Source organism: Phyllostomus discolor, chromosome 6 (genome assembly GCF_004126475.2).
Source record: "Phyllostomus discolor isolate MPI-MPIP mPhyDis1 chromosome 6, mPhyDis1.pri.v3, whole genome shotgun sequence".
NCBI lineage: Eukaryota > Metazoa > Chordata > Mammalia > Chiroptera > Phyllostomidae > Phyllostomus > Phyllostomus discolor.
In genome coordinates this window covers 18,213,932-18,241,918 of record NC_040908.2, presented here as the reverse complement: position 1 = coordinate 18,241,918, position 27,987 = coordinate 18,213,932, and the positions used below count along the sequence as shown (strand labels likewise).

At 41.5% G+C, this 27,987-nt stretch overlaps 1 protein-coding gene across 4 annotated transcripts; it reads left to right on the top strand.

The window, feature by feature from the left end:
* The first annotated feature begins 47 nt into the window (after window positions 1-47).
* NLRC4 (NLR family CARD domain containing 4) lies at window positions 48-27,880 on the top strand. Of its 4 annotated transcripts, XM_036027810.1 has the most exons (10): window positions 48-419; window positions 840-964; window positions 4,088-4,214; window positions 6,972-7,232; window positions 8,055-10,049; window positions 15,176-15,268; window positions 17,441-17,611; window positions 19,869-19,961; window positions 20,763-20,930; window positions 27,543-27,880. In XM_036027810.1, coding segments are annotated over exons 3-10 (3,075 nt in total). In that variant the 5' UTR covers window positions 48-419; window positions 840-964; window positions 4,088-4,213; the 3' UTR covers window positions 27,836-27,880. The 4 variants fall into 4 exon arrangements, with proteins under 4 accessions (XP_035883703.1, XP_035883704.1, XP_035883701.1 ...); XM_036027811.1 differs by lacking the exon at window positions 840-964 and having other exon boundaries at window positions 4,108-4,214; XM_036027808.1 differs by lacking the exon at window positions 840-964.
* Window positions 27,881-27,987: the final 107 nt, after the last annotated feature.

Sequence of the window (27,987 nt, the reverse complement as noted above, 5' to 3'; positions counted from 1 at the left end):
AGCAGCACAGAACCCAGGATGGCTATAAATGCAGCCAGACACAAAACTGTAAATTTACTTAAAACTTTTTTTGTGCTCATAAGTTTTTGTTAGTGTTTGTGTATTTAATGTGTGGCCCAAGACAACTCTTCTTCTTCCTGTGTGGCCCAAAAATGCCAAAAGGTCTGAAACGCCCTGCCAGATTTCTCCATTTCCAAAGCTTAAGGGAAAGTGGCTTCCTGGAGTTCGTGACTACAAGCTCTGACTGTGTTTTGAAGGTGGGAGACTGCGGTTCTTTGTATTCAGGAGAATGGCCTGTGCATTGACAGGGGAGTGAATTGACAGCGGTGATCCATTTGCCCTGTGCTAACCTTGCCCAGGACCCTGGTGGCAGAGAGTTTGCATTTGCTAGAAGTCTTCTGTGACCCAAAGTACAGACGGTAAGCATGGCTGTGACTGCAGTAGCAGTGTGCTTTAGCCAACCAAACCGGCTCATTCTCTCTGTCTGCCTGTCTGTCTCTCTCTACCATAACAATTAATGCAAATTAAATGTTCAGAACACTGTGCTTCATTTTAAGCTGTGGAATGAATAAGCCCACACCAATAGGATTTGTATGTCATGAACAAATGAGTGACTGATTCCTTTTCTAATTTAAATTTCTAGTTCTTGCATCTTTAAGTCTCAGGTTTCACTTCTTTGGCTACTTCCACTTACAGTCATTTCCCCTTTCTGAACTACTGTTTCTAAACTTGTTTCTAAATCATTCTTACTATGCTTTGGGGGGAAAGAGAGAGAGAGAGAAAGAAAGAAAGAAAGAGAACGAACCTGCCAGTGTTCCCTTTGCGATCCCTGGCCACAGAACATGGAGACCCCAAATCCACAGGACACGGGGCTTCACACATGAAGCAGAAAGCATATAAAAAGAAACTTTATTTTAAAGGCATCTGCTTCACCAAGAACAGGGCAACTGGATTGTTCAACCAGGTACTATGGGGAGAGAAAATTGGGTTTTAAATGGGTTTGGAACCGAATACTAAAATTTGGGTTTACATTTATTTAAAGGTTGTGTCTGGGGGTATAAAAGCCTTAATACTGGAGACTGTGGTTTTGCATGTCTGGATTTGCCTGCAGGAAAACTTCTATGGGTGGTTAGTCTGGCCTGGTGGGCTTTCATGAGGTTGCTTGGAACTGATGTGTAAATATACAGTAAGTCAGAAGGGTGCATTTATGTTTACTCTGAGGCAAAGTGAGGGAAAAAGCTTTGAAAATACTTTTTGGGTTTATAGGAAGGAAACCTACTTTTGTTCCTAAAACCGTTGTTAGAATCACAGAAGGTGAGCTAAAAGGACCTAGGGGTACTACTCAAGTCACCCAATCACGCAAGAAGTTTTAAAACATGCAATACCTGACTATTTAGTCAGGGGCACTGACCTCTTTTCCCTTAGGTTAAATTAAAAAAGTAACAACAACCAACACAACAACATTCATCCGGTGTAAATGTCCTGTTTTGAACCACAACTATAGGTCATATAATAGAGTTGCATCTTATTCATCATGGCACATAATAACTTTGCATCTGATTGGTTAATTCTTGGTACCAGAAATCCTTATATATAAGCATAGGCACCTGATTTTTTAAAAAGTCATTTTGGAGCAAAAAGGGTAGGTAGTTACTATTATTATTTTCTGTAAATCAATCAAAATTACACCTACTTTTTCAGATTTTTAAGAAATAAAATTTTTGGCATGCTGCAGAATTTTAGTAATTAGCTTATGTGTGCCATGAGATAAAAAAGGTTGAAAATTACTGATCTGGAGAGAAATGAAGGAACCCACTGTTATAGGACACCTATTGTTAATAGAATCTTTACATACTTTATCTCAATTAATCCTTAGACCCTAGTTTAGACGAGTGGAAAATCTGGTGAAGAGGGGTTAACTGACACGCTTCAGGTCTACAGAAGTGGATTGCAATCGGTCTCCTGTTCTCTTACTAGTTCAGCACACTTCTATAATACTAATTGTTTTAGTTGGTCTGCCCCAGCTGCCATAACAAAATGCTACAGACTGGGGACCAATGTGCCAACAGGTCTGGTTTCTCCTGAAGCCTCCGTCCTCGGCTTGCCCATGTCTGCCTTCGCTCCATCTCTGCTCTGAGCGTGCACCTCTGCGGTCTCTGTGTGTACAGATCTCATGGTCTCGTTAAGGGCAGTGCAGTCAGATCGCATGAGGGCTCACCTTAATAGCCTCATTTTAACCTACTTACCTCTTTAAGGTCAGATCTCCACGTACAGCACGTCCTGAGGGAGTTAGGGCTTCAGCAGATTTGGGGGAACCACAATTCCACCCCCACCACTAATATTAACAATAATATGCGAGGTTTCTGGAGACTGTTGAAAACCTAAGAACATTCTAGTCCAGAGCCTTTTTACTAAAAAGAAATGTAGGTAGCACCCACGGACCCTCTCCATCCCAACCACTTTCCCATTTAACCCTCACAACAGCCTGAGGAGAGGGGCATTATTCATGTCAGTGTCTCAGATAAAGAAAGCAAGACTCTGTGAGGGAAGGGTACCCACTGAATAAACCGCAGAGTGAGGATCTGAATTCAGGACTGTGATGTCAAAGCTCAGACACACTTCTGTGCTCTGCCTCTCTGTTCCTGCTGTCTATGACTTTGCCCTCATTTCATCCATAAGCTGTGGGGTGAATCCACAATGGGTTATTTAGCTCCTGAGAAATGTCAGTCCCCTGAAGAGCACAAGTAAACATTTGGAATGAAATGTCCATATTTAGATTTATTATAGTTCCAAATATTATTTTCCATAGTACAAATGTAGGAAAAGGACTTCTTCCATGCAATTCAATTATTCACTGAACAGCTTGGTTAAGGGGTGAGGTGGTCAGGGCCAGAGCCATGGTCCAGGGGAGCAAACTGGTCACAGCCCTGCCCTTTGCACCAGTGAGGCACTGAGAGTGGACTGCATTCAGACTATGGGCTGATTCTATTCTCAAGAACAATTAATAACTAGTTAATTATCTTTGACTTAGTTCTCTGACCTGGACACAGACTTTCTGTGAGTAGGAAAAATACTACCTGTAGCCAAAATGAATGTGAAGTTTTAGCATTTCCTGAATCAGCTGAGATTCCTGCCTGATGGTACAGGTAGCAATTTTAGTGAATTATTTTAGTGGACACAGTGGCTGCATGGCCAACTCCGGGACTAGCTTATTCTGCTCACAAGTGAATATGAGGAACTTACATCCTTCCTCTATCTTCTTCTTTTCTCTGTTCTTTCTTGAACTCTGACCCTGTCGGTGGAGCAATGATTCCTCTCACACACTCCTTTTTAGGGGAAGTAGAAAGGAAAGAAAAAAAAAAAACTATAGTACACACTATTTACTGAGTACTTTCTGTGTATGAGGCAAAGACTCTCAGCTTGTCAGTGATAGAGCTGGTGTTTGAACTCAGTCCTGACACCAGAGTAGGCCCTTGCTTACTACACTCACGTGCTGTCCCTGTCTGGGTTTTCAAGCTCCCTCCCCATGTCTCCTTCCCTGTGCTGCTTCCTCTGCTTAGAAACAGCGCTTCCCCTTTACTGCCCCTTTGCTGGAGGCAAGCTTTGATTTCCTCCAAGAACAACACAAAAGTCACTTCTTCCAAGCAGAATTAAATATTCCTCCTCTGGGGTTACCCTAGAACACTGACCTCCAAACTTTTATTGACCTCAACTCACAATGAGAAATACATTTTAGCCCTGGCCCAGTAGCCCAGTTGGTTAGAGGGTCATCCCCATTCCCCAAAGTTGAGGGTGCCATCCTCGGTCAGGGCACATACAGTAGTCAACCAATGAATGCATAGATAAATGGAACCACAAATAGACATTCATCTCTCTCTCTCTCCCTCTCTCTCTCTCTCTCCTCTTCCTCTCTCTCTCCTCTTCCTCTCTCTTTCTAAAATCAATAAATAAAAAAATAAAATTTTAAAAACCCATAAGTTGACTATTATGTATAGGGTGTCCTTACTGTGTATGGAAACAAATACAAAAGAATTAGTACAAAAGTGCCCATGGTTGCTGCCTGATAGTTTCTGGCTCTGTCTGTTAGTTTTACAGAATGAGGAGCAGTTTTGCAGAAAGAAAAAGCCAGTATTAGGATCATCTTTGACCTGTCCATTTGGAGATAATACCGACTATTCAACTATAGAAAGGTGGAAAGCTTTTATTCAGAACAAGTAAGTATGCTAGAAATAAAATCTGTCCGGGTATACCATATGCTACCAAATATTTATGATAATGAATGGAAAATCAATTCATGCATTCCACTGACCAGTTATATGTAGAATTCCCAATAAATATTCTTGGGCTGTTTTGAGAATTCAGTTATAAACATCGCAGCTGATGATAAAAGGCAGACCCACAGGTAGCATAGGACTTACACAAAGAGCTATGAGGTGTCTGTTTTCCCCTGCCATCACCTATTAGCCATATCCTCCCAGCCAGACAGCAGAGAGCTATACCTGTGGAGTGTATTGTGATGCAACATGGTGTAATCTCAATGGCAACCAAAATGTAATTCTTCAATTACTGGGTATAGACCTATGTCATCCAATGCAGTGTCCACTAGCCATGTGTCTATTGAAATATGAATTTTTAAAAGATTTTATTTATTTATTTTTAGAGAGAGGGGAAGGGAAGGAGAAAGAGGGAGGGAAACATCAATGTGTGGTTGCTGCTCGCACGCCGCTTACAGGGAACCTGGCCTGCAACCCAGGCATGTGCCCTGACTGGGAACTAGCGATGCTTTCGTTTGCAGGTTGGCATTCAATCCATGGAGCCACATCAGCCAGGGCGAAATATGAATTTAAATATGTAAAAACTAAATAACATTTAAAATTCAGTTGCACAGGCACACTAGCCACATTTTAAGTGCTCAGTAAGCCATGAATGGCTAACGCCTACTCTATTGGATATAGAACATGTTTATTAAATATCATCAATATCGTTATCATTAAAGAGCATCAATATCATTATTGGTTAAACATGTTTTTCATGTTTATAGGAATACAGAGCATGTTTATAATTTCAGAAAATTCTACTGTACAGTGCTGGTATAGACAAAGATGTTCTGATTGGAATAAATAATGAATGAAAGAAAGAATGGATGAATGAACCAGCAGCACTGTGTTCACTAACTACTTAATAAGAGAGGAATGTGGTAGTCCACACACGGGAAGATACACCATGGGTAGTAATAAGAACATCTGACAGTTATGTAGCAGTACACTTTTCAAGTTTTAAATCATTTTAATATAGGTGACTTTATTCAATATTTTTCATGAGACTTTTATATGGTAAAGTCAATGTCTTAATTTTACAGCTGAAGAAAGGTAGCCTCGAAAAGGCTAGCCTTGTAACCTTGTGGAGGTCTCCAGGCCTCCTGAGGAGACGTTTCTTCAGCTGTAAGATGAAGATTATGACTAGATCCAGACTTAGAAGTCATTCCTGCACGAAGGATGAGAGTTCAGAGGCAGAGGGGTGAGCCTCACTGACAGGACAGAGACAGGGGTGTGGTAACGTTCCTGCTGAGGTTAGTAGGAGAGATTTGGACAGAGAGGAAGGCAAGCTGGGGCGTGATCTTCAGGGTCCGAGTGCCTAATGGTGCATTTTAGACCAGAGGGGTGCCCTGGCTGGTGTGGTTCAGTGGATTGAGTGCCGGCCTGCGAGCCAGAGAGGGCTCAGGTCCTTCGGGAGGGGCATGTTCATTTGGGTGAGTCAAGAAAGATTTGAAAACCGGAAGCAGCCTAGCTCAGGGAGAAAACTAGTGCAGATAGTGTCTCAGAGTGAAACACCAGGCAGATATTCCACTGAGCTGTCACAGACTCCCTGGCTACAGTGTGGTCGGGGTTTGAGAGGTAGAACTTGGAGAGCCAGACACTGAAATGCCAGAGCTTCCCCAGGCACTACAAGAGGTGAGCGTACTTGAAGTGGATACAGACAACTGTTTTGCAGTGGTCCTCTTCAGAGAAGACCAAATTCTATGGGAGATAAAATATGCTACTCTTGCCTTGACTGGTGTGGCTCAGTGGACTGAGCACCATCCTGCGATCCGAAAGGTCACCAGTTCAATTCCCAGTCAGGCATATGCCTGGGTTGCAGGCCAGTTCCCCAGTTGGGGTACGCAAGAGGCATATGATCACTCTGTCTCTACCCATTGATCTTTCTCCTTCCCTTCCCCTCTCTCTAAAAGCAAATAAATAAAAATACATGCTACTCCTTTGAGTGGTGACAGCCGAATAATGCCTGCAAATAGTGGCTAATATGTCTTGAACTATTACTTTGTATGAGATACCACACATGAATTCTCATAACAACTTTGTAAGTTAAATAACTGTTCTCAACACTACTGTACAGGTAAGGAACCAGCGCTGTACTGGAGCTGGCTCTTACTGTTTTGTGAAACATCAGTGTTGCATTTTCAGGACTTTTGTTACCCAGTTGACATACATGATTAGCTTGAAATCAGCCATGGTGAGAACATTTATAACATGGGGGCTTGTAAGTGCTACAGACGAGGGCCTTTACCCCCAGAGGGCCAGTGGGCACAACATTTAGCAGCATGGTTCTGAAGTGGCCTCAGAGAGGCTTAGCAACTTGCCAAGGTTACACAGACGGTACCAACAGGCGGATCCTAGGCCCGTCTCATTACTCTAACACCCACTGTGACCTCACTGCAGACCTGCTTATACTGGGGAAGGAATAAGACTGCTCACCTTACTTCATTACCAAAGAAGAACCTTCTTGCTCACCAAGGGGTTAGGGATAAGGCGCTTTGCAGAGCTTTTCTTGAAGGCCTGGAATTCAAACATTTGCCATCTCTGTAACTCAGAATGGCTTTAAAGGAAAAAATTTGTAACCCTAATGCTCTGGCAACACGACACTCATATTTTAGATATGTGAATAAATATGTATATATTTCCTCATCTCCTCAGTGAATTTCATTAAGGAGAACAGTCAAGCTCTCATTCAAAGGATGGGAATGACTGTTATAAAGCAAGTTGTAGATGAGCTCTTTGAGCGGAATGTTCTGAATTTTGAAGAAGTAACCGTCATTTGCTGCGAGAAGGTCGAGCAGGACGCTGCGAGAGGAATCATTCACATGATTTTGAAGAAGGGTGCAGAATCCTGTAACCTCTTTCTTAAATCCCTGGAAAAGTGGAACTATCCTCTGTTTCAGGACTTGAATGGACAAAGTAAGTATCGATTTGCTTGTATCTGTTCCAGAAATAGACGAAACCATGATGAAGGTCCATAACGCTCAGGACAGAGCCTCTGCTCTCCTCCCTCTTCATACCACTGGGAGGTGGACTTTGTCCATGGTCAGGAAAAGCTCAGGCATTCTCAGAAGACCACTCCCATTAGATGGCTTGATGGTGAAACCAATAGGTAACTCCAGGGTCAGGGAATAGATGGTTTAGATTATTCTCGCCTCAGAGTCAAACTGGACAATGAAGGCACCTCACAAGCAAGTCCATGCAGCAGTGGTTCTTCACATTCCTTAGTCTGATGAGGGGCCTGGCTGATGACCTACTCCATGATCCAAGCACCGTGGTAAAGAGAGGCTGACTGACTCCAGATGCATGATCCTGCTTTCTGTGAAATATTCATTTAGTTGTTATTTCTTAAAATTGGTAAATTATTTCATGACAGATTTTAATTAAAGTTAAGGTTTGATCTGCTGAACGTTACCCCTAACCATCATTCTCAGCCATCTTCCCATTATTCTCATGCACTTTTCTTAACCAAAACACAGGCTCCTCCCATTCCCAATCAGCTGCTACAAGATTGGGTGGTGGAAAGGAGGAAACAGAAGGCAAAAGGGGAGGAAGGGGAAAGGGTGGCAGGGAAAAGCAGGAGTAAGTATTTGGAACCCCTTGTATTAGCGAGAACTGGGGAAGGAAATTAAAATCACCAATGGGAGAGTCTCAGAGCCACTCCCCCTTCATTGCCCTGAACTCTAGGTTCTGGGCAAACGCAGAACGGGGTCCTCTTTAACCTCGCCTCTTCCCTAACAGGTCTTTTTCATCAGATGTCAGAAGAAGACTTAGATGATTTGGCTCAGAATTTAAAAGATTTATACCATTCCCCGGCTTTTCTGAACTTCTATCCCCTGGGTGAAGATATTGACATTATTTTTAATTTAAAAAGAACCTTCACAGAACCTGTTCTGTGGAGGAAGGACCAGCACCATCACCGTCTGGAGCAGCTGACCCTGTGTGGTCTGCTGGACACTCTGCAGAGCCCCTGCATCATTGAAGGGGAATCAGGCAAAGGGAAGTCCACGCTGCTACAGCGAATCGCCATGCTCTGGGCCTCTGGAGAGTGCAGGGCTCTCACCAAGTTCAAATTAGTCTTCTTTCTCCGTCTGAGCAGGGCCCAGGGTGGGCTCTTTGAAACCCTGTGTGATCAGCTTTTGGATATACCTGACACAATCAAAAAGCAGACGTTTATGGCCATGCTGTTGAAGCTACGCCAGAGGGTTCTTTTTCTCCTGGATGGCTACAATGAATTCAAGGCCCAGAACTGCCCCGAAATCGAAGCTCTGATAAAGGAAAACCACCGCTTCAAGAATATGGTCGTTGTCACCACCACCACTGAGTGCCTGAGGCACATCAGGCAGTTTGGTGCCCTGATTGCCGAGGTGGGGGATATGACAGAGGCAAGTGCCCAGGCTCTCATCCGGGAGGTGCTGATAACGGAGTTTGCAGAAGGCTTGGTGCTCCAGATTCAGAAATCCAGGTGCTTGAGGAATCTGATGAAGACCCCACTCTTTGTGGTCATCACTTGTGTAATCCAGATGGGAGAAAGTGAGTTCCACTCTCACACACAAACAACGCTTTTCTGTACCTTCTATGACCTGCTGATACATAAAAACAGGCACAAACGCAAAGGGTTTTCTGCAAATGACTTCACTCGGAGCTTGAACCACTGTGGAGACCTAGCTCTGGAGGGCGTGTTCAACCACAGGTTTGATTTTGAACCAAAGGACATGTCCAGTGTGAATGAGGATGTCCTGCTGACAACTGGACTCCTCTGCAAATACACAGCTCAACGGTTCAAGCCAATGTATAAATTCTTTCATAAATCATTCCAGGAGTACGTAGCAGGACGCAGACTCAGCAGCTTATTGGTGTCTCAGGAGCCAGAGGAGGTGACCAAAGGGAATGGTCATTTGCAGAAAATGGTTTTCATTTCAGACATTACATCCAAGTATAGTAACCTGCTCCTGTACACGTGTGGCTCATCTGCCGAAGCTACCAGGACTGTTCTGAAACACCTTGCCGCTGTATACCAACATGGCAGCCTCCTTGGGCTTTCCGTCACCAAGAGGCCTCTGTGGAGGCAGGACTCTATACAAAATGTGAAAAACATGACTGTGCAAAAAATTCGGAAAGCCATGAACATCAATTCCTTTACAGAGTGTGGCATCAATTTATTTCATGAGAGCATATCCAAATCAGACCTGAGTGAAGAATTTGAAGCTTTCTTTCATGGTAAAAGCTTATATATCAACTCAGAGAACATCCCTGATTACTTATTTGACTTCTTCGAACACTTGCCTAATTGTGCGAGTGCTCTGGACTTCGTTAAACTGGACTTCTATGGGGGAGCCACGACTTCATGGGACAAGACCACAGAGGACACGAGCGGGACCCACAAGGAAGAGTCCTCCGGAACCTACATTCCCAGAAGGGCTGTGTCTTTGTTCTTCAACTGGAAGCAGGAGTTCAAGACTCTGGAGGTCACACTCCGGGATTTCAGCAAGTTAAATCAGCAAGATATCAAGTATCTGGAAAAGATATTCAGCTCTGCTGCAAGCCTCAGACTGTCCATCAAGAGATGTGCAGGCATGGCTGGAAGCCTCAGTTCGGTCCTCAGCACCTGTAAGAACATTCATTCCCTCGCAGTGGAAGCCAGTCCCCTCACCCTAGAAGATGAGCAACACATCACTTCAGTGACCAACCTGAAAACCTTGAGTATTCACAACCTACAGACGCAACGGCTGCCAGGTATTGTAAACATCAGCGAGCTGTAATTGAACCTGGCTAAGTACCGTGGAATATTAGAGATCACATAGTTTTGCTTTAAATTTCCTAATACTTTCTACCAGTTGTCAGGAATTGGGAGGGAGGTGGGAGGGAGGGAGGGGGGATCCATGTGGGGGAAAGGCTGTCAGATTGGGAGGCCATAGGGAGGATTTCCAGAGCTGAAACTATATGGTTTGATTGAATAGGTATACCATTTATATAGCAAAGTGTGTGTTTGCGTGTGTATGTATGTGTTTCACGTTCTCACAACTATAAACCTTTTTTTACCCCACCCTGTAGAGTGGTCAGGCTCACCTTCAGCGAACTCTGCCCTCCTTCAGCATCTCCATCTCCACCCAGAATCCACCGCTTCCCTGCCAGTGGCTCCCCTTCCTCCCTTTGAGTCCGGGAGGAAATCCAGTCTGTAAACTGATCACCTGCAGGAGCTAGTGACTAATTGTGTTATTAGATCCTTATCTAGGAAATTGCACAACAGACTTAGCCACATCCCCACCCCAAGTATTGTTTATTTTCCAAAAGGATTTGGGGAACAGATTTTGTTTAACATGAATGTCAGACTTCAGGCACGTACATGCAGGGACAGTTCTCTTGGGTAAAGGTGAGTTTTCCCCTAATTCAAAATAGCACTAAAGATGAGCATCTGCTCTACCTGTGTGGACCAGCCTGGGTCCCAGGAGCAGGAGCTGCTATGCGGTGTGCAGCTGTGGCTGGCAGGAGCCTCACCCTACTTGACTGTAATCTAAGATTATTTCTCAACAAAACAAAACAAAAAACTAGCAAAATATAACCAAAGACACTGAAATAGGGGATAGTCTGACAGTGGCCAGAGGGGAGAGAAGAGGGAATTTCAGGGGGGAATGGGTAGGGATTACAGGAACAAATTTGGAGGACACATGGACAAAAACTAAGGGTGGGGGGTAATGGGGGGAAGGGGGGAGGGTTGGGTGGAGGGGCTGGAATGGGAGTAGGGGGCAGAAAACTGTACTTGAACAATGATTGAAATAAAAAAAAATAAAAAATAAAAAATAAAGATTATTTTTCATTCACAAGTGATTTCCCATTGTGCTCTCCCACACTTGTCACCCGAGGACGAAATTTTCTGTGACTTAAGAATCTAAAATCTTTTGTGCAGATAATTTTTGCAACCTCCTACTCAGTGCAGGAATCCCTTTTATGAGATTCTAAAGAGTCACCCAGACGGTATTAGACTACCTTCTGTGTCAGGAAGCTCACCGTCTCCTCTTGACGGCTTATTCCTTTGTAGTGATCATGCGTACTGGTCACCTAGTGTGCTGAATCAGCCTGTACAGTGTTTAGAATTTTCTTTTTAATGTCTTCCAAGATTTTATTCCTAATTTTTAAAAAGTTAATTTATTTTTGAGTGATACAGTCACATGAATTATAAAACAATCTACAGTGAAAAGTGTCCTTCCCTTCCCATCTGCTATCTGTGACTCTTCTTCCTGAAGGGGTTGTTGCCAGCATTTTGAAATTAGGAGGTATCATGTGAAAATACAAATTCTTCACTTCTCTTGAAAATTGTCGATTTGACAACTGAGGGCCCAGGTCTCCATTTGGTAACTGCTTGTTAGAGCCTCATGATCTGCTCCAATGCTCTTTGGAGAAGACACAGAATCCCCAGTTAGGCATGGAGCCCACCTGCTGTACTTCTTATAACAATGTTATCTCCCTGGCCCTTATTGACATTTGAGTTTATAATCAGTGCTTATTCTTTCTTATGGCTAAAATCCACTTCCCCGTCATTTCTACCCAAGGTTGGTTTTACTCTTGTGCTCCAGGTCTCTTCAGAATCCTCCTAGTTCATCCCCTTTTATTTCTCAATAGTATTCCATTGTATGGATATACCACAGTTTATCCAATCACCATGTAAGTTATTTCTAGTTTGGGCAATTATGAATGGAGCTACTATAAGCATTCCTATGCAGGTTTTTGTGTGAAAATAAGCTTTCAGTTAACTTGGGATTGCTGAGCTATATGGCAAGTGCTTGTTCAACTTTTAGAGAAACTTCTCAACTATTTTCTAGCTTATACCATTTTACATAGCCAGTAGCAATATATGAGAGCTTTAGCTGCTTTGCATTCTCATTAGCACTTGGTATTCTCTACTTTTCTGTTTTTGTCATTCTACAATAAAGACAAAACAGACCATATTAATGCTGATGAGGATGTGGAGCAATCAGAATTCTGTATGTGGTGATATCCCATCACAGTTGGCTGATAAGGTTGAAAACTTTGTGTGTGATAGTTTGCCAAGTATATATCCTATTTGGTGGAGTGTCTGTTCAAGTTTTCACCCATCTTTCAGTTAGGTTATCTGTTTTCTTAGTGTTGAGTTTTGAGTGTTTTTTATGTATTCTGGATACAAGTCCTTTGTCATTCAGATCACAAGTGATTTGAAAATATTTCCTCCCAATTTTTGGCTAGTCTTTTCATTCTCTTAACAGTGTTTTTCACAGAACAAAAGTTTTAAATTTTGTTGCAGTCCACTCTTTCTTTTGTTAATCAGGTTTTTGGTGTCATGCCTAACCCCAGGTCATGAAGATTATATCCCATCTTTTCATTTTAAAGTTTTATGCTTTACATTTAGACCTGTGATCCATCTTGAGTTAACATTTATACAAGATGTGAAGTTTATATCAAGGTTTATTTTTCTTGCATGTGGATATCCAGTTTTCTATTTATTGAAATGGCTATTCTTTTGTGTTAGAATTGCCTTTGTACTTTTGTCCAAAATCATTTGGCTATAATAGTGTGGTGTATTTCTGGACTCTATTTTCTATTGACCTATCATTTGCCAAGACTCCATCTATCCCTTGCCAATACTACATTACCTTAGTAGCTGTATAGCTTTAATACAGCTATAATATAGTTTAATACTTAGTAGCTGTAGTTTTATAGTTAAGTTGTAAAATTAGGTGGTGTTATTTCTCCAAATTTATTCTTCTTTTTCAAAATTCTTTTTTTATACCACAGTTTCTTTGCCTTCCCATATAAATTTTAGAATCACATTCAAATGTTTATATCATCAAAACTCTTCCTGGGATCTTGGTTGGAATTGCATTAAATTTATAGACCTATTTAGGGAGAACTGATATCTATGTTATGTTGAATCTTTCCATCCATATACATGGTTTCTCCTTCCATTTATTTAGGTCTTTGTTGATTTCTTTTATTATCATTTTGTAGTTTTCATCATGTCGATCCTGTATATATTTTATTAGGTTTATACTTAACTTTTCATTTGTTTGGAGTTCTTATAAATGCTGTTTTTTAAAAAATGTGATAGCCAACTATTATTACTACTATAGAGAAATATGATTGATTTTTATGTGTTTATCTTGTACACTACACCTTTGCTAAACTCACTTATGCTAGGAGGGTTTAGTTGTTTTTGTTGTTGTTGTTGTTTTGGTAGATGTTTTATCATAAACAATCATGTTTCTTCCAAAAGGAACAGTTTTGTTTCTTCCTTTACAATTTGTATTTCTTTTATTTCACCTTCTTTCCCATTGCACTGATGCGACTTGCAGTGCAGTACTGACTACGAGAGGTGAGAGTGAACACCCGGCCTTGTTCCTGATGTCAGCGGGAAGGCATTCAGACTTCCCACTAAGTACCATGTTACCTGTAGTTTTCTGTAGATGCTTTCACCAAAATGAGGACGTTTCCTTCTATTCAGAGGTTACTGAGAATTTTTATCATGAATAGGTGTTGGATTGTGTCGAATTTTTTTCTGCATCAATTTGTATGATCATGTAGTTTTTCTTCTTTAGGCTGTGAATATAGTGAATTATATTAATTGATTTTCAAATATTGAAATAGCCCTATGTTCTCTGTATGAAGGCAATTTGGTGGCGGTACAATATTCTTTTTATACATAGCTGGATTCCTTGGTTATATTTTATTGAAGATTTTTGCTTCTATACTCATGAGTGATACCCTGTATTGATCTGAAATTTCCTTTTGTTTTATTCTCTTGGTCTCGGTTTCATATTGGTTAATGGAACTTAACAAAATAAGTTGGGAATTTTCCCTTCTACTTCTTTTTTTATTTTATGTATTTATTTTTATTTTTAACATTTTATTATATTTTTCCATTACCATTTATCCCCCTTCCTCTATTTTGTAGGAGTGATTTATAGAATTGGTGTTATTTCTTCTTTGATTATTTAGTAGAATTTGCAAGTTAAATTATCTGTGCCTGCCAATTTCAATTTTAGAAAATTTTAAACTACAATTCAATTTTCTTAATAGTTTTATAGGACTATTTGAGTTACCTCTGTCATATTGGGTGAGTTTTAGTAGTTTGTGGGTTTCAAGAAATTGGGAAATTTTATCTATGCTGTCAAATTTATGCATGCATATTTGTTTATGTCATTCTCTATCATTTTGACATCTGCAGTCTTTGTAGTGACGTGCTCTTTCATTTCTGATATTGGTGACGTGTTCTTTTTTTGTCAGTCTTGCTAGAAATTTATCAACATTATTGATCTTTTCAAAGATATAACTTTTTAAACTGTTTTTTTCCTACTGTTTATCTGCTCTCAATTTTCATTGATTTCTGCTCCGATCTTAATTTCTCCCTTCTTTTTACATTGGGTTTATTCCGCTCTTCTTTCTCTAGTTTCTTAAATAGTAAGCTTAAGTTATTGATCTGATACTTTTCCTTATACTAATTAAGAATTCAATATTATAAGTCTCCCTCTAAGTAGTATGTTAGTTGCAGGCTTTGATATTATATTTTTATTTCTGTATTTTTCAAGTCAAATTTTCCCTGAGACTTCCTATTTGATCCATGCTTATTTAGAAGTGTGTTGTTTCATTTCCAAGTGTTTGGATATTTTCCTGTTACCTTTCTGTTTTTGCTTTCCAGTCTAGTTCCATTATGTTTGGAGAACGTGCTTTTAGCTAAGGAAGGAAGATGCCCATTTCTGACCAAAAACCATACATTTTAATGTCAATTTCATGAGCACTTCTTGCCCACAACGACAATTAAAATATTTTCATTGGTAATAGAAATTTAGTAAATGACACTGAACACAGTCCAATTTCTTTCCCTTTGGCAGGTGGTCTGACGGACAGCTTGGGTAACTTGAAGAACCTCGTGAAGCTTATACTGGATAACATTAAGATGAATGAGGAAGATGCTATACAACTAGGTAAGATTTTTTTCTAATTTTTAAAATGAATATCAGTTTGATGATAAGGACAACGACCTCAAGGCTCTTTGACAATGGTTGTGCCTATTCAAGGCAAGGATGCCTTTATGCATTTGTGACTACACTGGTTTTCCTAGACATTTTCTGCATTCCCATTCCAATCCATCCGCACCATTTTATGTAAATTGTATATAACTATATTGTAACCCTTTTGGGAATAGAAGCCATGATATGTTTTACCCTCCTGGCTAGTTGACTTGGCCCATATTTAAAGTTTAGAGGCAGAGTAAATGTTTAAACTATGGTTTCATAATTCAGTAAAACTTCATAAATTATTGGCTATATTTATATTTAAAGCATGTGAGCAATATGAAAAAGTTTATATGGTGGTTTTATAATGAACTAGAACATCAAAAAAGCAATGGAACAAGAATAAATGTGGATCAAGAAAACTTCAAAAATGAGCCCTGGCTGGCGTAGCTCAGTGGATTGAGCGCGGGCTGCGAACCAAAATGTCGCAGGTTCGATTCCCAGTCAGGGCACATGCCTGGGTTGCAAGCCACAGCCCCCAGCAACTGCACATTGATGTTTCTCTCTCTCTCTCTATCCCCCTCCCTTCCCTCTCTAAAAATAAATAAATAAAATCTTTAAAAAAAAAAGAAAAAAAGAAAACTTCAAAAATGAGCAGAACACACGACTTGCCTTCCAGGACAGGGTGGTTTCCTGTTGAAGCTGTTTTTCAACAGCTTTTTGGGAAGGAAAACATTTTTTTCTCTTTATTTTATTGGCTCCTTCCCTGCCCTGTTTGAGACCTCAGTTAAATGCTCCCCAGCCTTATTCTTTTTTATTCTGCTTGTCTAAAGAGAACCCTACTCTGTCATTAAAAAATGACTGACCTTTTTTCATTGTGTAGCCTACATGAGAATAATCAAATTAATTCAGTGTTCAGCAGCCATTTTTGGTATGCCTGCAAGTTACACAGAGTAACAGAGCTTGAAGGAGCCTAAGAACATCTAGTTTAACTCTCATTTTATTGCTGCTGGAACCTAGAACAGTTTATTGATTTGCCCGAGTCCTCACCCATTGGTAGCAAGGGTAGAAAAACACTTACCTGAGAAAACCTGGTTCTGTTATTAAAGAATCAAAGTCTGGACTTGACTATCCCAGTGTAAACTCATTGTCCCTCAAAGAGCTGCTGTGCAACAGGTCAGACGCGGTATCAGGCACTCCCACACACGTCTCACTCAGTCCTCACAACAGTCCCAGTACATAGGTGTAAGTACCTCCGAAACCGCAACTAAGATGCTGGATAACTTGCCCACGTTTATACCATCACGACGTACAGAATCCAGGATCCAAACTGACCGCAGAGCTCATGTTCACAACCTCCAAGCTATGTGTACTCCCCAGACAACAATTGATATTCACTTACTTTGTGCCAGGCATCACACTAAGTACATTACATACATTGTCAGCAACCTTCCCAAAGTTCTGCAAGGTAGCTACTAATAAAACAGTATACATTTCTTTTCTTTAGGTTAGAGTACCACCAAGGTAAAGAATTACTTTAATGACACAAAGGTATGCCAGTCAATCCAAGGGACATTTTAGAATGTGTTCAGTTGTACTGTTGATGTAAGATACATCTTGCTCCTGGCTGAGCATGCTGCACTGTGCATGGCCTTCGTTGTAGAGCATCGGGCGGGCCCCAACCACGCGAACACAAGCAGGGTGCTTGAGGCTGTGAACAGTGACGAGCAGCACACCAAGGAACCGAAGCCCCCACGCTGCCCCTCTGAATTCAGCCTTCACCCCTTCTAAGATTTTTGAGGGGTTTAAAGAGACAGCACTTACTCAGAAGACATTTCTATGGAAAATGTTATGGTAAAGGTATACACTGATACCCATTAAAATACTACACATTTACTATGGTTTTTCGTATGCTTTGAAGAGAAGGACCTCAACATAAGTGATCTTTGTATGGCTCAGGAGATCAGTAAGTGCCAGTTGAAAGGAAAACTACTCTCTTAGGCTTTTAATGACTCAAGGTCTCCACAGAAAGAGCATGGCAAGGGCTCTGTGCAGTTGTTCATTGCCTTTTTAGTCCATTAGTCTATGGTTGAATCAACCTCACTTGGTAGCCTCATGCATTTCCTTTTGATCTTTTTGCAGCGGAAGGTCTGGCAAACCTGAAGAATATGTGTTTACTTCATTTGACCCACTTGTCCGACATTGGGGAGGGGATGGATTACATAGTAAAGTCTCTGTCAGCTGAACCCCGTGACCTGGAAGAAATCCAACTAATCTCCTGCTGCCTGTCGGCAAATGCCGTGAAAACCCTAGGTAACTGTTGCTGTGTTGACCGAGAACAGTGTGGGAGAGCATGGGATGCTCCTAGAGTAATGTGTGCTAAGGCTCTCAAGCAGAAATTTAATTTTTAGAGAAACTGGAAAAGATAATAAAGACTTCTAAGTAATATCTAGTCTGCTTTTAATGATCTTCTGCATGATTAGAATGAAAATGTATTCCAGATGGATAATAGAGAACTTCAGAATAATTGAATATGCTATACTTTTTAGAGAAGATGAAGAGGTAGAAATAAGACGCAGGTGCTTGAAACATGTCCTGTTGTATAATAACTGCTTTAAAAAATATTTGGATGAATGGATAAATAGATGATAGAGAAGCCGCGGGAGAGGGATTTCCTCAAATGTTCTCAGGCTTCCAGTTCTTACCGATTGCCCTGTTAGGATAGAGTTACTGTGCATTAATACAGGAGTTGAATCTTTTGAGTTCCTAAAGAGTGTGCATGAAAAAAAGTATGAAAAACAAAACCCTTTGCATATGACTGGATAAACTGGATATGTTCAATTCGGATGTTTTGTAAATTTAGATTTCAGGGAAAAATGGTGCAGCCCTTTTAAAAACAGAATATAAAACTGCCGGGAGTCTGTAAGAATTACTGAGGTTACTCAGATGCTAACATGAACCAAAAGCTAGAGAAACCCATGATTAGAAGGGGCAAGAGAAGCACCGGGAGCAAGAGAATGATAACACTCCTTTACTTCTCTGCCTGCCACTGGGAAGAGATGGCGTCACAACCAGCAATAGCAACCGCCCCCTTTTTAAGAGGAGTTCTGTAGGTTTTTTTATATTAAAGCACCAAACTGCAGAAGATATTTACTCTAAGAAAAGGATTCATAAGATTGATAAAAAATAACAATAGCTAAGATAACAAGAGTATGTATTCATGCAAAACTTGACTAATTTTTAAAGGAGATTTTTCTGATCAGTCTTTTAAAAATTTTTTTATTTATTTTTAGAGATAGGGAGGGAGAGAAACATCAATGTGTGATCGTTTGCTTCTTGCACTGGAGACATGGCCTGCAACCCAGGCATGTGCCTTGACCGAAAATTGAACCCTTCTGGTTTGCGGGACAACACCCAACCACTGAGCCACATCAGCCAAGTCTCTAATCAGTCGATAGGGAAAACTTCAACTACATTAAGCAACCATGAAAAATGCAGGTGTTCCCACTATCAGAAAGTAGAGCGTTCCTATGAAACCTTTCATAAACTAAAAGGGCATTAAGCAAATAAGCAATTATCATGAATTTTTATGGAAAAATTTTGAGCATGCATAGTCCCCCAAAATAACTTCCCTCATAGTTTTTTTATATGTTAGGACACACTTGCTAAACAGACGCACAATAAATCAAGATAAAGCACAGATGCTCACAGACACAGTTTAAAGCTCTGGCAGCAAGATGCTGAGATGCTGAGTGTAGATCCCACTCGAGGGAATTCTTGTAAGGAAGGAGCTTGGTGGGGCCACTCTGGCTGCCTATGTATAAGGCTCCCTGCAAAACAAATGTTGAATGCTATTTTTGCTTTTTGCCTTTTTTGTAAAAGCGAAATCCTCTTTGGATTCCTTTCAGTTAGCAAAAACGGTACTAATAATGTAGGTCATTTTGTAAAAGTGAAATAACATTCTGAACCTTGGAAAAGAGGAGAGTACCTGTATGTGCAATGAAGAAAAAGAGCTAAACAGTTCATAGCTAGGGTGATGGCATTTTATGACTAATGTCCTTATTAAGTTATTATTATTAACCTCACAACTGTAACATTAACACAATCATCTAAACCTGGGTACACAAAGAACAGCTCCTCCCATCTGGTGTTCGTTCCTTTGTTTCTCCTGCATAATAAGAACATTTAAGAATTGGAGGTAACCTCCCAGTTTATCTAGTTCGACTTCCTCATTTTAAAGATGGAGACACTGAGGCTCAGAGAAATGGAGTGCTTTCCCATAGTGACACAATTATACTTCATGCCGCTCTAGGCTTTCTGTGCGCTGAAGTGTATTAGTCAGAACGTAGGACCTTGAAATATCTGTCCATTTGGTCATAGTCATGGCAGTTGGTGGTTAAACCTATCCAGATACTTTTGGGATTAATCAAATCAAAATTAAGTAATCAAATCAAATAATGATTTGTAGTCTATCAAAAGACAAGGGCTCAGAATTCTTATAAGGATATTTAAAAATACATATATAGTTCCCTGATGGCCTTTTTATTTTGGATTTAAAATTTTTTTGCAGCTCAGAATCTCCACAATTTGGCCAAACTCAGCATTCTTGATTTATCTGAAAATCACCTGGAAAAGGGTGGAAATGAAGCCCTACGTGAACTGAGTAAGAATGACAATTGTGCCTCATTAGCTGCACCTTAAGGAAGTCATGTAGCCCTTTCTTTTTTTTTTTCTTTTTTAGAGATTTTATTTTACTCATTTTCAGACAGAGGGGAAGGGAGGGAGAAAGAAAGGGAGAGAAACATCAGTGTGTTGTTGCCTCTTACACACACCCCCCTGCTGGGTACCTGACCTGAACCCCAGGCATGTGCCCTGACTGGGAATCAAACTAGTGACCCTGATGGTTCGCAGGCTGGCACTCAACCACTGAGCCACACCAGCCAGGGCCATGTAGCTCTTTCTTAACCTGTCCTTGCGGAACACACGCACATGGCCCCCGAGGCACGAGTTCTCACGTGCTCACTGCACCTGAGGCTCCCACCTGCTCGCCTCCTTCTAGGGAACTAGCATCTGAGAGTAAGTGCTGTTTCAGACAAACTTGCTTGAGGAGTAGTAATAAGATTTTTAAGGTATGACAACAATATTGTGATTATGTTAGAAAAAAATTACTACTTACTGTCTGAGGTTTGATTTAATTACACAGAAGGGAAGGAATTTGGCGAAAATGAAGCAAGACTTTCCATGATTTGATGTTTGTTGGAAGTCGGCTTATGCAGTTTCATTAAACTATCCTGCATCATGTTTGTATATTCTTGGACACTCTCCATAAAACACCAACAAGTCGATTCTCACTGCACATTGAGTAGGCTGCAGAGAGAAAGACCATTTCTCTCCCACATGTCTTCATCCCCTTCCCACATCTTGTGAAGGATCCAACTCTTGAACTGGTCTCTGATCCTTCAAGTTGACAGGTTGCACGTCTTGGAACAGCTAAGTGTGCTGAGGCTGCCCTGGTGCGGAGATGCCCGAGTCCGTCTGACCAGGCTGCTGGAACAGCTGGAGCGGGCCCCACAACTCGTCAAACTTGGGCTGAAAAACTGGCGCCTCGCAGATGCCGAGATGAGAATTCTAGGTAGGTGCATGCACAGAACTCAGAGAACAGCAGTGGGTCCTAACAAAGCTCTTAAGGCTTTCTCTTTTTTCCTTCCTTCCCTCCCGTCTCTGCCTTTATTTATTTTTGCCTCCTCTTTCATTACACAAACATATTTTTAAATTATATTTTACTGATTATGCTATTACAGTTGTCCTAAGTTTTCCTCCTTTGCCCCCCTACCCGGCACCCCCAACTCCCTCAGGCAATCCCCAAAACTTTGTTCCTGTCCGTGGGTCCTGTGTATAAGTTCTTTGGCTGCTCCATTTCCTGTACTGTACTTTACACCCCCATGGCTATTCTGTAACTGCCTATTTGTACTTCTTAATCCCCTCACCTCTTCACTCATCCCCCCCACACTCCCCTCCCATCTGGCAACCCCCAAAATGCTCTCTGCATCCATGATTCTGTCTTTGTTCTTCTTGTTTGCTTAGTTTGTTTTTAGATTCATTTGTTGATAGATTAGTATTTATTGCCATTTAGTGTTCACAGTTTTGATCATCTTCTTTATCTTAAATAAAGTTCCTTAAATAAGTTCTGGTCCTTAGTCCATCAAATCATATCATCCTGGGTGTCATTCTTCAGGCCCCTCCTCAGTTCTGCATGATATTGGAGGCAGGTGGCTTCCGTGACAGACTAATTAGTTAGCTGATAAATAATCCCCCTCTGGAACCTCACACCTTCAGTGAGTTGGAAAGGGTGTATTGTTTCAAAGAGGCTATTGGGGAGTGTGTAGAATTAGAATTACATGTGGGGGAGGCATTTTTAGGTAAAGACTTTTTAGCATCTTTCAGGTCTTTAAGTAGGTAGTTTGCTGATCTACCTACTTTTGAGGCTAGCCTTTGGGATCAGACAGGGAGGAGATAGTGTGTTTAATGAAAAAAGAACTGAGCTAGGCGGTAGCTTGCCATTCGACTTTGATTGCCTCATGCCTTATTGCCTCCATATGTAAATAATAAAAATAAGCACAGCAGAAGGCAGCTGACTCTGGGAAATTTAGCTGTAGCACTGCCCTACATTGTAAGTAAAAAAGAAAAGAAAAAGAAAAAATGAACTACTCAATAGTAGTAGCTTACTCTCAGAGTCTCTAAAAAAGAATCTGTGGGATTGTCATTATATCCCCAATAAATGGTAACAATATTATCCCTGTGTCATAAAGAAGCAGAGACACAAGAAGGCTGGCATACTAAATGGGGAAAGGGATACGACAGAGAGGAAGAGTTGATGAAACAGGGGAGAGAGATTAGGTGCTGACCTTGCTCCCCAACCCCCACCTGCCATTTCCTCCACTTCCCAGGGTGGAAAAAGCGATCTTCTTGGGCCTGAGGCATAAGCTGAAGAGGGGGAGCCAAGCATCCTCTGCCTTTGGTCTCTAGCCGGGTGAGGAGACAGCTGTTGGCCCCTCTAGAGGCTCCATGTTTATGAAATGGTCACGGGCATTGTTTAGACAGACCTGCCCACCCCCTGAACTTGATAGATGCGTGAATAACCTGCAGCAACTTAAAGTCAGAGCCTTAGTTTGCTCATCTGTCAAATGATGACAATTACAATACCTACCATATTAGTGGTTATTGTGCTAACCAGTACCTGAGCTAATGCCTATGGACAAGTTCAACATTGACCCACTGGACATGCTCAATAAATGGTACTGTGATTGTATGCTCTGTGGGCTTCCAGGGAAACCAGAAACCAGGGTTATCTTTTTAAAAAAGCTTTCTCAGCCTGCAAAATAAAGTACAACCTGCCCACTTTTGATGTGTAAGACCCTTCACAATGGAGCTTCAACTCACCTTCCTCTGTACCTTCTGATGTCTGCCATACCTCCCCACCCACGTGAGGTTCCATCCTCATGGACCTCCTGCTGTTCCCTGAAAAGGCCTTTTACACACACTCCCCCTGGAATGTCCGTCACCTTCTCCTTCAGTGCCTGTAAGACCCAACTTAAAACTATCTCCTTCTTGGTGAAATATTCTCCCTATGCTTCCTCTTCGGTACCCCCAGTACAACCTAGATGTTTGATTTAAACCTCTTGTCCAGAGTCTCTTAAACTTTTTTCTTTGACTATGACCCACATTTTATCTCATGACCTAAAACACACATATACACATTTTTTTTTTAAAGATTTTATTTATTTATTTTTTAGAAAGGGAAGGGAGGGGGAGAGAGAGAGAGAGAGAGAGAGAGAGAGAGAGAGAGAGAGAGAAATCAATGTGCGGTTGCTGGGGGTTCTGGCCTGCAACCCAGGGATGTACCCTGGCTGGGAATCAAACCTGGGACACTTTGGTTCCCAGCCCGCGCTCAATCCACTGAGCTACGCCAGCCAGGGCTCACATTTTTTAAGTAAAGTTACACTCTACTTTCTGCTCAGGCTAGCTTATTTCACTTAAAACAAACGCTGAGTGCAACCTATTATATTTATTTCCTTTTCCACTAATACCCTGCAGCTAAGAACAAAACACTGCCTTAATCCATATCAGCCTAGATACGGGGCTGCCGTTTCCACGGTGACTTCTTGCATCTGAATTTCTCCCCACCTGTGTCTCTCCGTCTGTGTCATCTTGCCTCCTGCAGCGGTTCCTTTCCCTCTTCTCCGAGTGACTCAAATGGAAAAGGGAGTCCTTGTCCTTCGTTTCTACAAGAAGGGCCCAGTATAATTGTGGATGTGGCAGATTTACTGCGTGGGTAATTGTGAAAGGTGGAATGGCGTGATAGTTCAGAATGGCAGATTAGTTCAATTTATCAGCACTTCCACATTCTCAGAGAGAGGCCTGACCATTTCCGCCAATCCAGGCTCCAGCGGCCTGTTAATGGCCTTGTCCTCTTCCCATCTCCATCTCTTGAAGTCCTCATGAAACTCTCCTGGCCCCCAGCATCACCAGTCAATTTAGACAATGGCATTTAGTGGTGATACGTGTGATGGATGCTGTAGTGAAATGAAGAAAGTGTAATGAGAGACAGACTCTAATTACAGAAAGACTGCCTAATGAGATGTACCAAGAAAATGAGATGTGGATATATGAGGTATGAAATTAGATGCAATGGTTGGGATGTGCTCTCCTGGAAAAACTCCAAGCCTCGATCGGCCTTAATTTCCCACTTTTTCTGTACCTATACTCAAGCTACTGGGAAAGATCATGTAATTTGGCAGGTAGATACACTGCAAATTCAGAGTGACGAATTTCAACAAAAATATTTAGAACCAAATAGTAAGAATACACTATATATCAAAACTTGTGGCATGTGGCAAAAAAAATACAAATAAAAAAAGCAGGGCTTGAATAAAATTCTCATAGTATTAAATATTTATATTAAGATGAAAGTCTGAAAATTAATGCTTCTAAGTTAGGAAGCCAGAAAAACAACAGAGTAACCACAACAGAATAAACGTAACAGTACAGGTGTACCTCATTTACTGCGCGTCAGTTTATTGAGCTTCACAGATGTTGAGTCTTTTACAAATTGAAGGCAACACCCTCCACTGGCAAAAAGATCAGGACTCCCTTTGATGTGGTGGTCGGCAGTCACCCCTGCAATGTCTCTGAGGCGTGCCTGTATACCTCAGTGAAACAGAACACTAAAGATTAGGAAAGCTTAAAATTAGTTCTTTAAAAAGAGTAACAATGCCCTGGCTGGTGTGTCTCAGTGGATTGAGAGCTGGCTTGTGAACCAAAAGGTTGCTGGTTCGATTCCCAATCAGGGCACTCGTCTGGGTTTCAGGCCAGGTCCCGATTTGGGGGCCTACAAGAGGCAGCCAATCGATGTTTCTCTCACACATCGATATTTCTCTCCCTCTCTGTCTCCCTCCCTTCCCCTCTCTCTAAACATAAATAAATAACTTCTTAAAATAAATAAAAAGAGTAACAAAATAGATAAAAATCAAGCAAGAATGTTCAAGAAAAAGAGTGACATAATTTCACTCATCAAAACAGAGACACAAGCCTTTGTTTGTAGTAACTGAATATTGCCCCAAACTGGGAATGCCTGAGATGTTCTTCAGTCGGCAAACGGATGAATGAATGCTGTGCAGTCATGCAGCAGTACATCATGCAGTGGGAAAAAGAAATGAGCCATTGAGCCATTAAGTTTCCAAGGAGAAACTTAAATATATATTGCTAAGTGGGAGAAAAAGCAAGTATTAAAATGCTACAAAATGTATGATTCAATTTATATGGCATTCTGGAAAAAGCAAAACTATTGAGAGAGTTAAAAAGCTCAGTAGTTGCCAGGGGCTTAGGAGGATGGGAGGGTTAGGGTTAAACAGAGGCAGCTCAGGGGACTTTTCAGGGCAGTGGAAATAGCCTGTATGATACTCTTATTGTGTGTACATGACACTGCATCTGTCAAAACCCATAGAACTTTGCAGCACAAAGAGCGAACCTTAATGTATGCAAAGTAAAAAGATCACTGAGGAGATCTGGGATGCTGAGGTCAAAATGCAGAATGCAAAACCTGTGTTACAGACCCTGAAACAATCTCACTGCAGGGGATGAGGGGGAAAGAAATTGACCTAAATTGGCCTATCATGGCACTAGCACCCGTCTAATTTATACTGTATGTTCTCACGGTATATTGTAAGCCCACTAAGGCAGGGGCCTGGTCTGTCCTTTCCATGTACCCCTAGCACCCAGCCCAATCTGTGGTACACAGTAGGCAAACATTCAACAACGTTCGCTGGGTGACAGACTGGAAGAGCTCTGGTTCTAGGGTTTTGTTCAGTTGGCAGGAGCCCTTCAAGGGCGAGAATCCTCCTGCCCAGAGCACTTGAGATTCTGCCTGGAATCTGGATCAAGCCACTTCCTCGCTCCGCAGCCCACGTGAAGCCCACAGCTCTAAATGTCACAGATTCCTTTACCCTCAGGAGCGGTCTGCTCACCCTGATGACAGAGACACTGAGGATTACGTGAACACGATGCATGCCCTTGGAGGCTGGGGGATGCTGCTTGTTCTGGGTTCCTGTGCTTGTACCCACTGCAGTGATTGTTCAAGAAGCTTTCTTATTAAGTTGGTACCATTCATAAACCTTCGTAGATAGCCTGTGTAAATAGCTCATCCTCTGAGGGTAGAATGGGCTTTAAATTCTTTTTTTCAGCTCCTTTTAGGTAGTAAAGTTGAGAAGGAGAAAAGAGGGTGCTCTTTGGGGAAGAAGCCTTATAGACACTGACAACCAGCATTTTGACTGGCGCACGCCCAGCTGGGAAGCACATGAAAAAAGAAGAGGCCAAGGCAGAGACCTGGCCAGGTGGCTCAGTCAGTTAGAGGTCATCCCAACATGCCAAGGTTATGGCTTCCATTTCTGGTCAGGACACACACAAGAATCAACCAATGAAGGCATAAATGAATGGAACAACAAACTGATTCCCCCCCCCCCCTCTCTAAAATCAACTTTTTTAAAGAGACAGAGGCAGAAAATGTGAAAACAAGTGAGAGAGAGACAGGAGAAAGCTCCCTATAAGGAACAAATAAGGGCTCCTTATGAGGAGGAGGAAGAGAAGAGAAGGTGAGGCCCTATGCGTGAGGTAGGCTGGGCACAGGCTGAGCTGGCAAAACAGAGACCCAGCTCCACCATGGCTTACAGAAGACAGAGCTTACTTCCCTGTCCTCTAACAGTCGCCCAGAAGCAAGCAGTCCGGGCAGGTGGGGTAGCTTTGCTCTGAACAGTCTCTCAGACCCAGGAATCTACTATTTTACCCCTCTATTTCTTAGCGAGTGATCTTTGACTTCATGGTCATGGCTAGAACGCCTTCCCTTTGAGGAGGCACTTTAGAGGGCCTCGTTCTGTAAGGAAGAGGGAATTCCTGAAGTCTAGGGAGGGTTAAACATCCCCAACATCCCCTGCCTCCCTACCATGCCCAAACCCAAGTCTTGAGATCCTGAATGAGGTTCACTTACTCAAGTGTACACTTAGACCATGCCATACCCAAGACACAACAGGAAGTGTTTGCTTCTCAGGTGAGGAAATGATGTAAGATTGCCAGAGTCTGACTCCAGCTTTGAAAACCAGTGCTGAGTATTTAACAGCATCTCTTGCACCTCAATGTTAAGCCATCTTCCATTTCCTGGAAGAGTCAGAAAAAGGGAAAAAACTATATAATCCATTTATATTGGTTTGCTGATATAAATGAATTATAGTAATTAAATCAATGATAAATTATTTAAAATTTGTTAACCCTGGCTGGTGCAGCTCAGTGGATTGAGCGCGGGCCTGCAAACCAAAAGGTTTGCACATGCCTGGGTTGTGGGCCAAGTCTCCAGTAGGGGGCATGTGAGAGACAACCACACATTGATGTTTCTCTCCCTCTACTTCTCCCTTCCTTTACATCTCTAAAAATAAATAAAAATCTTTAAAAATGTTTTAAAAATTGCTATAACTTAATTACATTATTTAACACTGATTAATTAAACGCTAATTACTATTTATCAGATTCCCTAATACTTTAGGAACAATAGAGTTTGTAAATACAATGGTCCAGGTTCACAATCACTGCCCTAACTATAGATAATTTCTAAAGCAAAGCACTGGTCCAAATATGGCCATTTCTTTTTAAAAAACTGTTTTGCTTCTAACTAAAGTACTAATTTCTATTTTTTTACCAGGTGCATTTTTTGAAAAGAACCCTCTGAAAAACTTCCAGCAGCTGGATTTGGCAGGAAACTGCGTGAGCAGTGATGGATGGCTTCCCTTCCTGGGTGTATTTGAAAATCTAAAGCAATTAGTGTTTTTTGACTTCAGTACGGAAAGATTTTTACCCGATGCAGCACTGGTCAGAAAACTTGGCCATGTGTTATCTAAGTTAACTTTTCTGCAAGAAGCTAGGCTTGTTGGATGGCAATTTGATGATGATGATGTCAGTGTTATTAAAGGTGCTTTTAAACTAGTAACTGATTAAATAAAGGGCCCCCCGAGTCCATGAATGCTCTGGGGACTCCATTACTTTCAGTCTGGTGACTTAAAAATCTTTGCTCATATAGTCCAAGAGTCTATACGGCAATCTGTTATACACCTAAGAGCGATCTGTGTCAGCAGCATCTGCCTAACTTG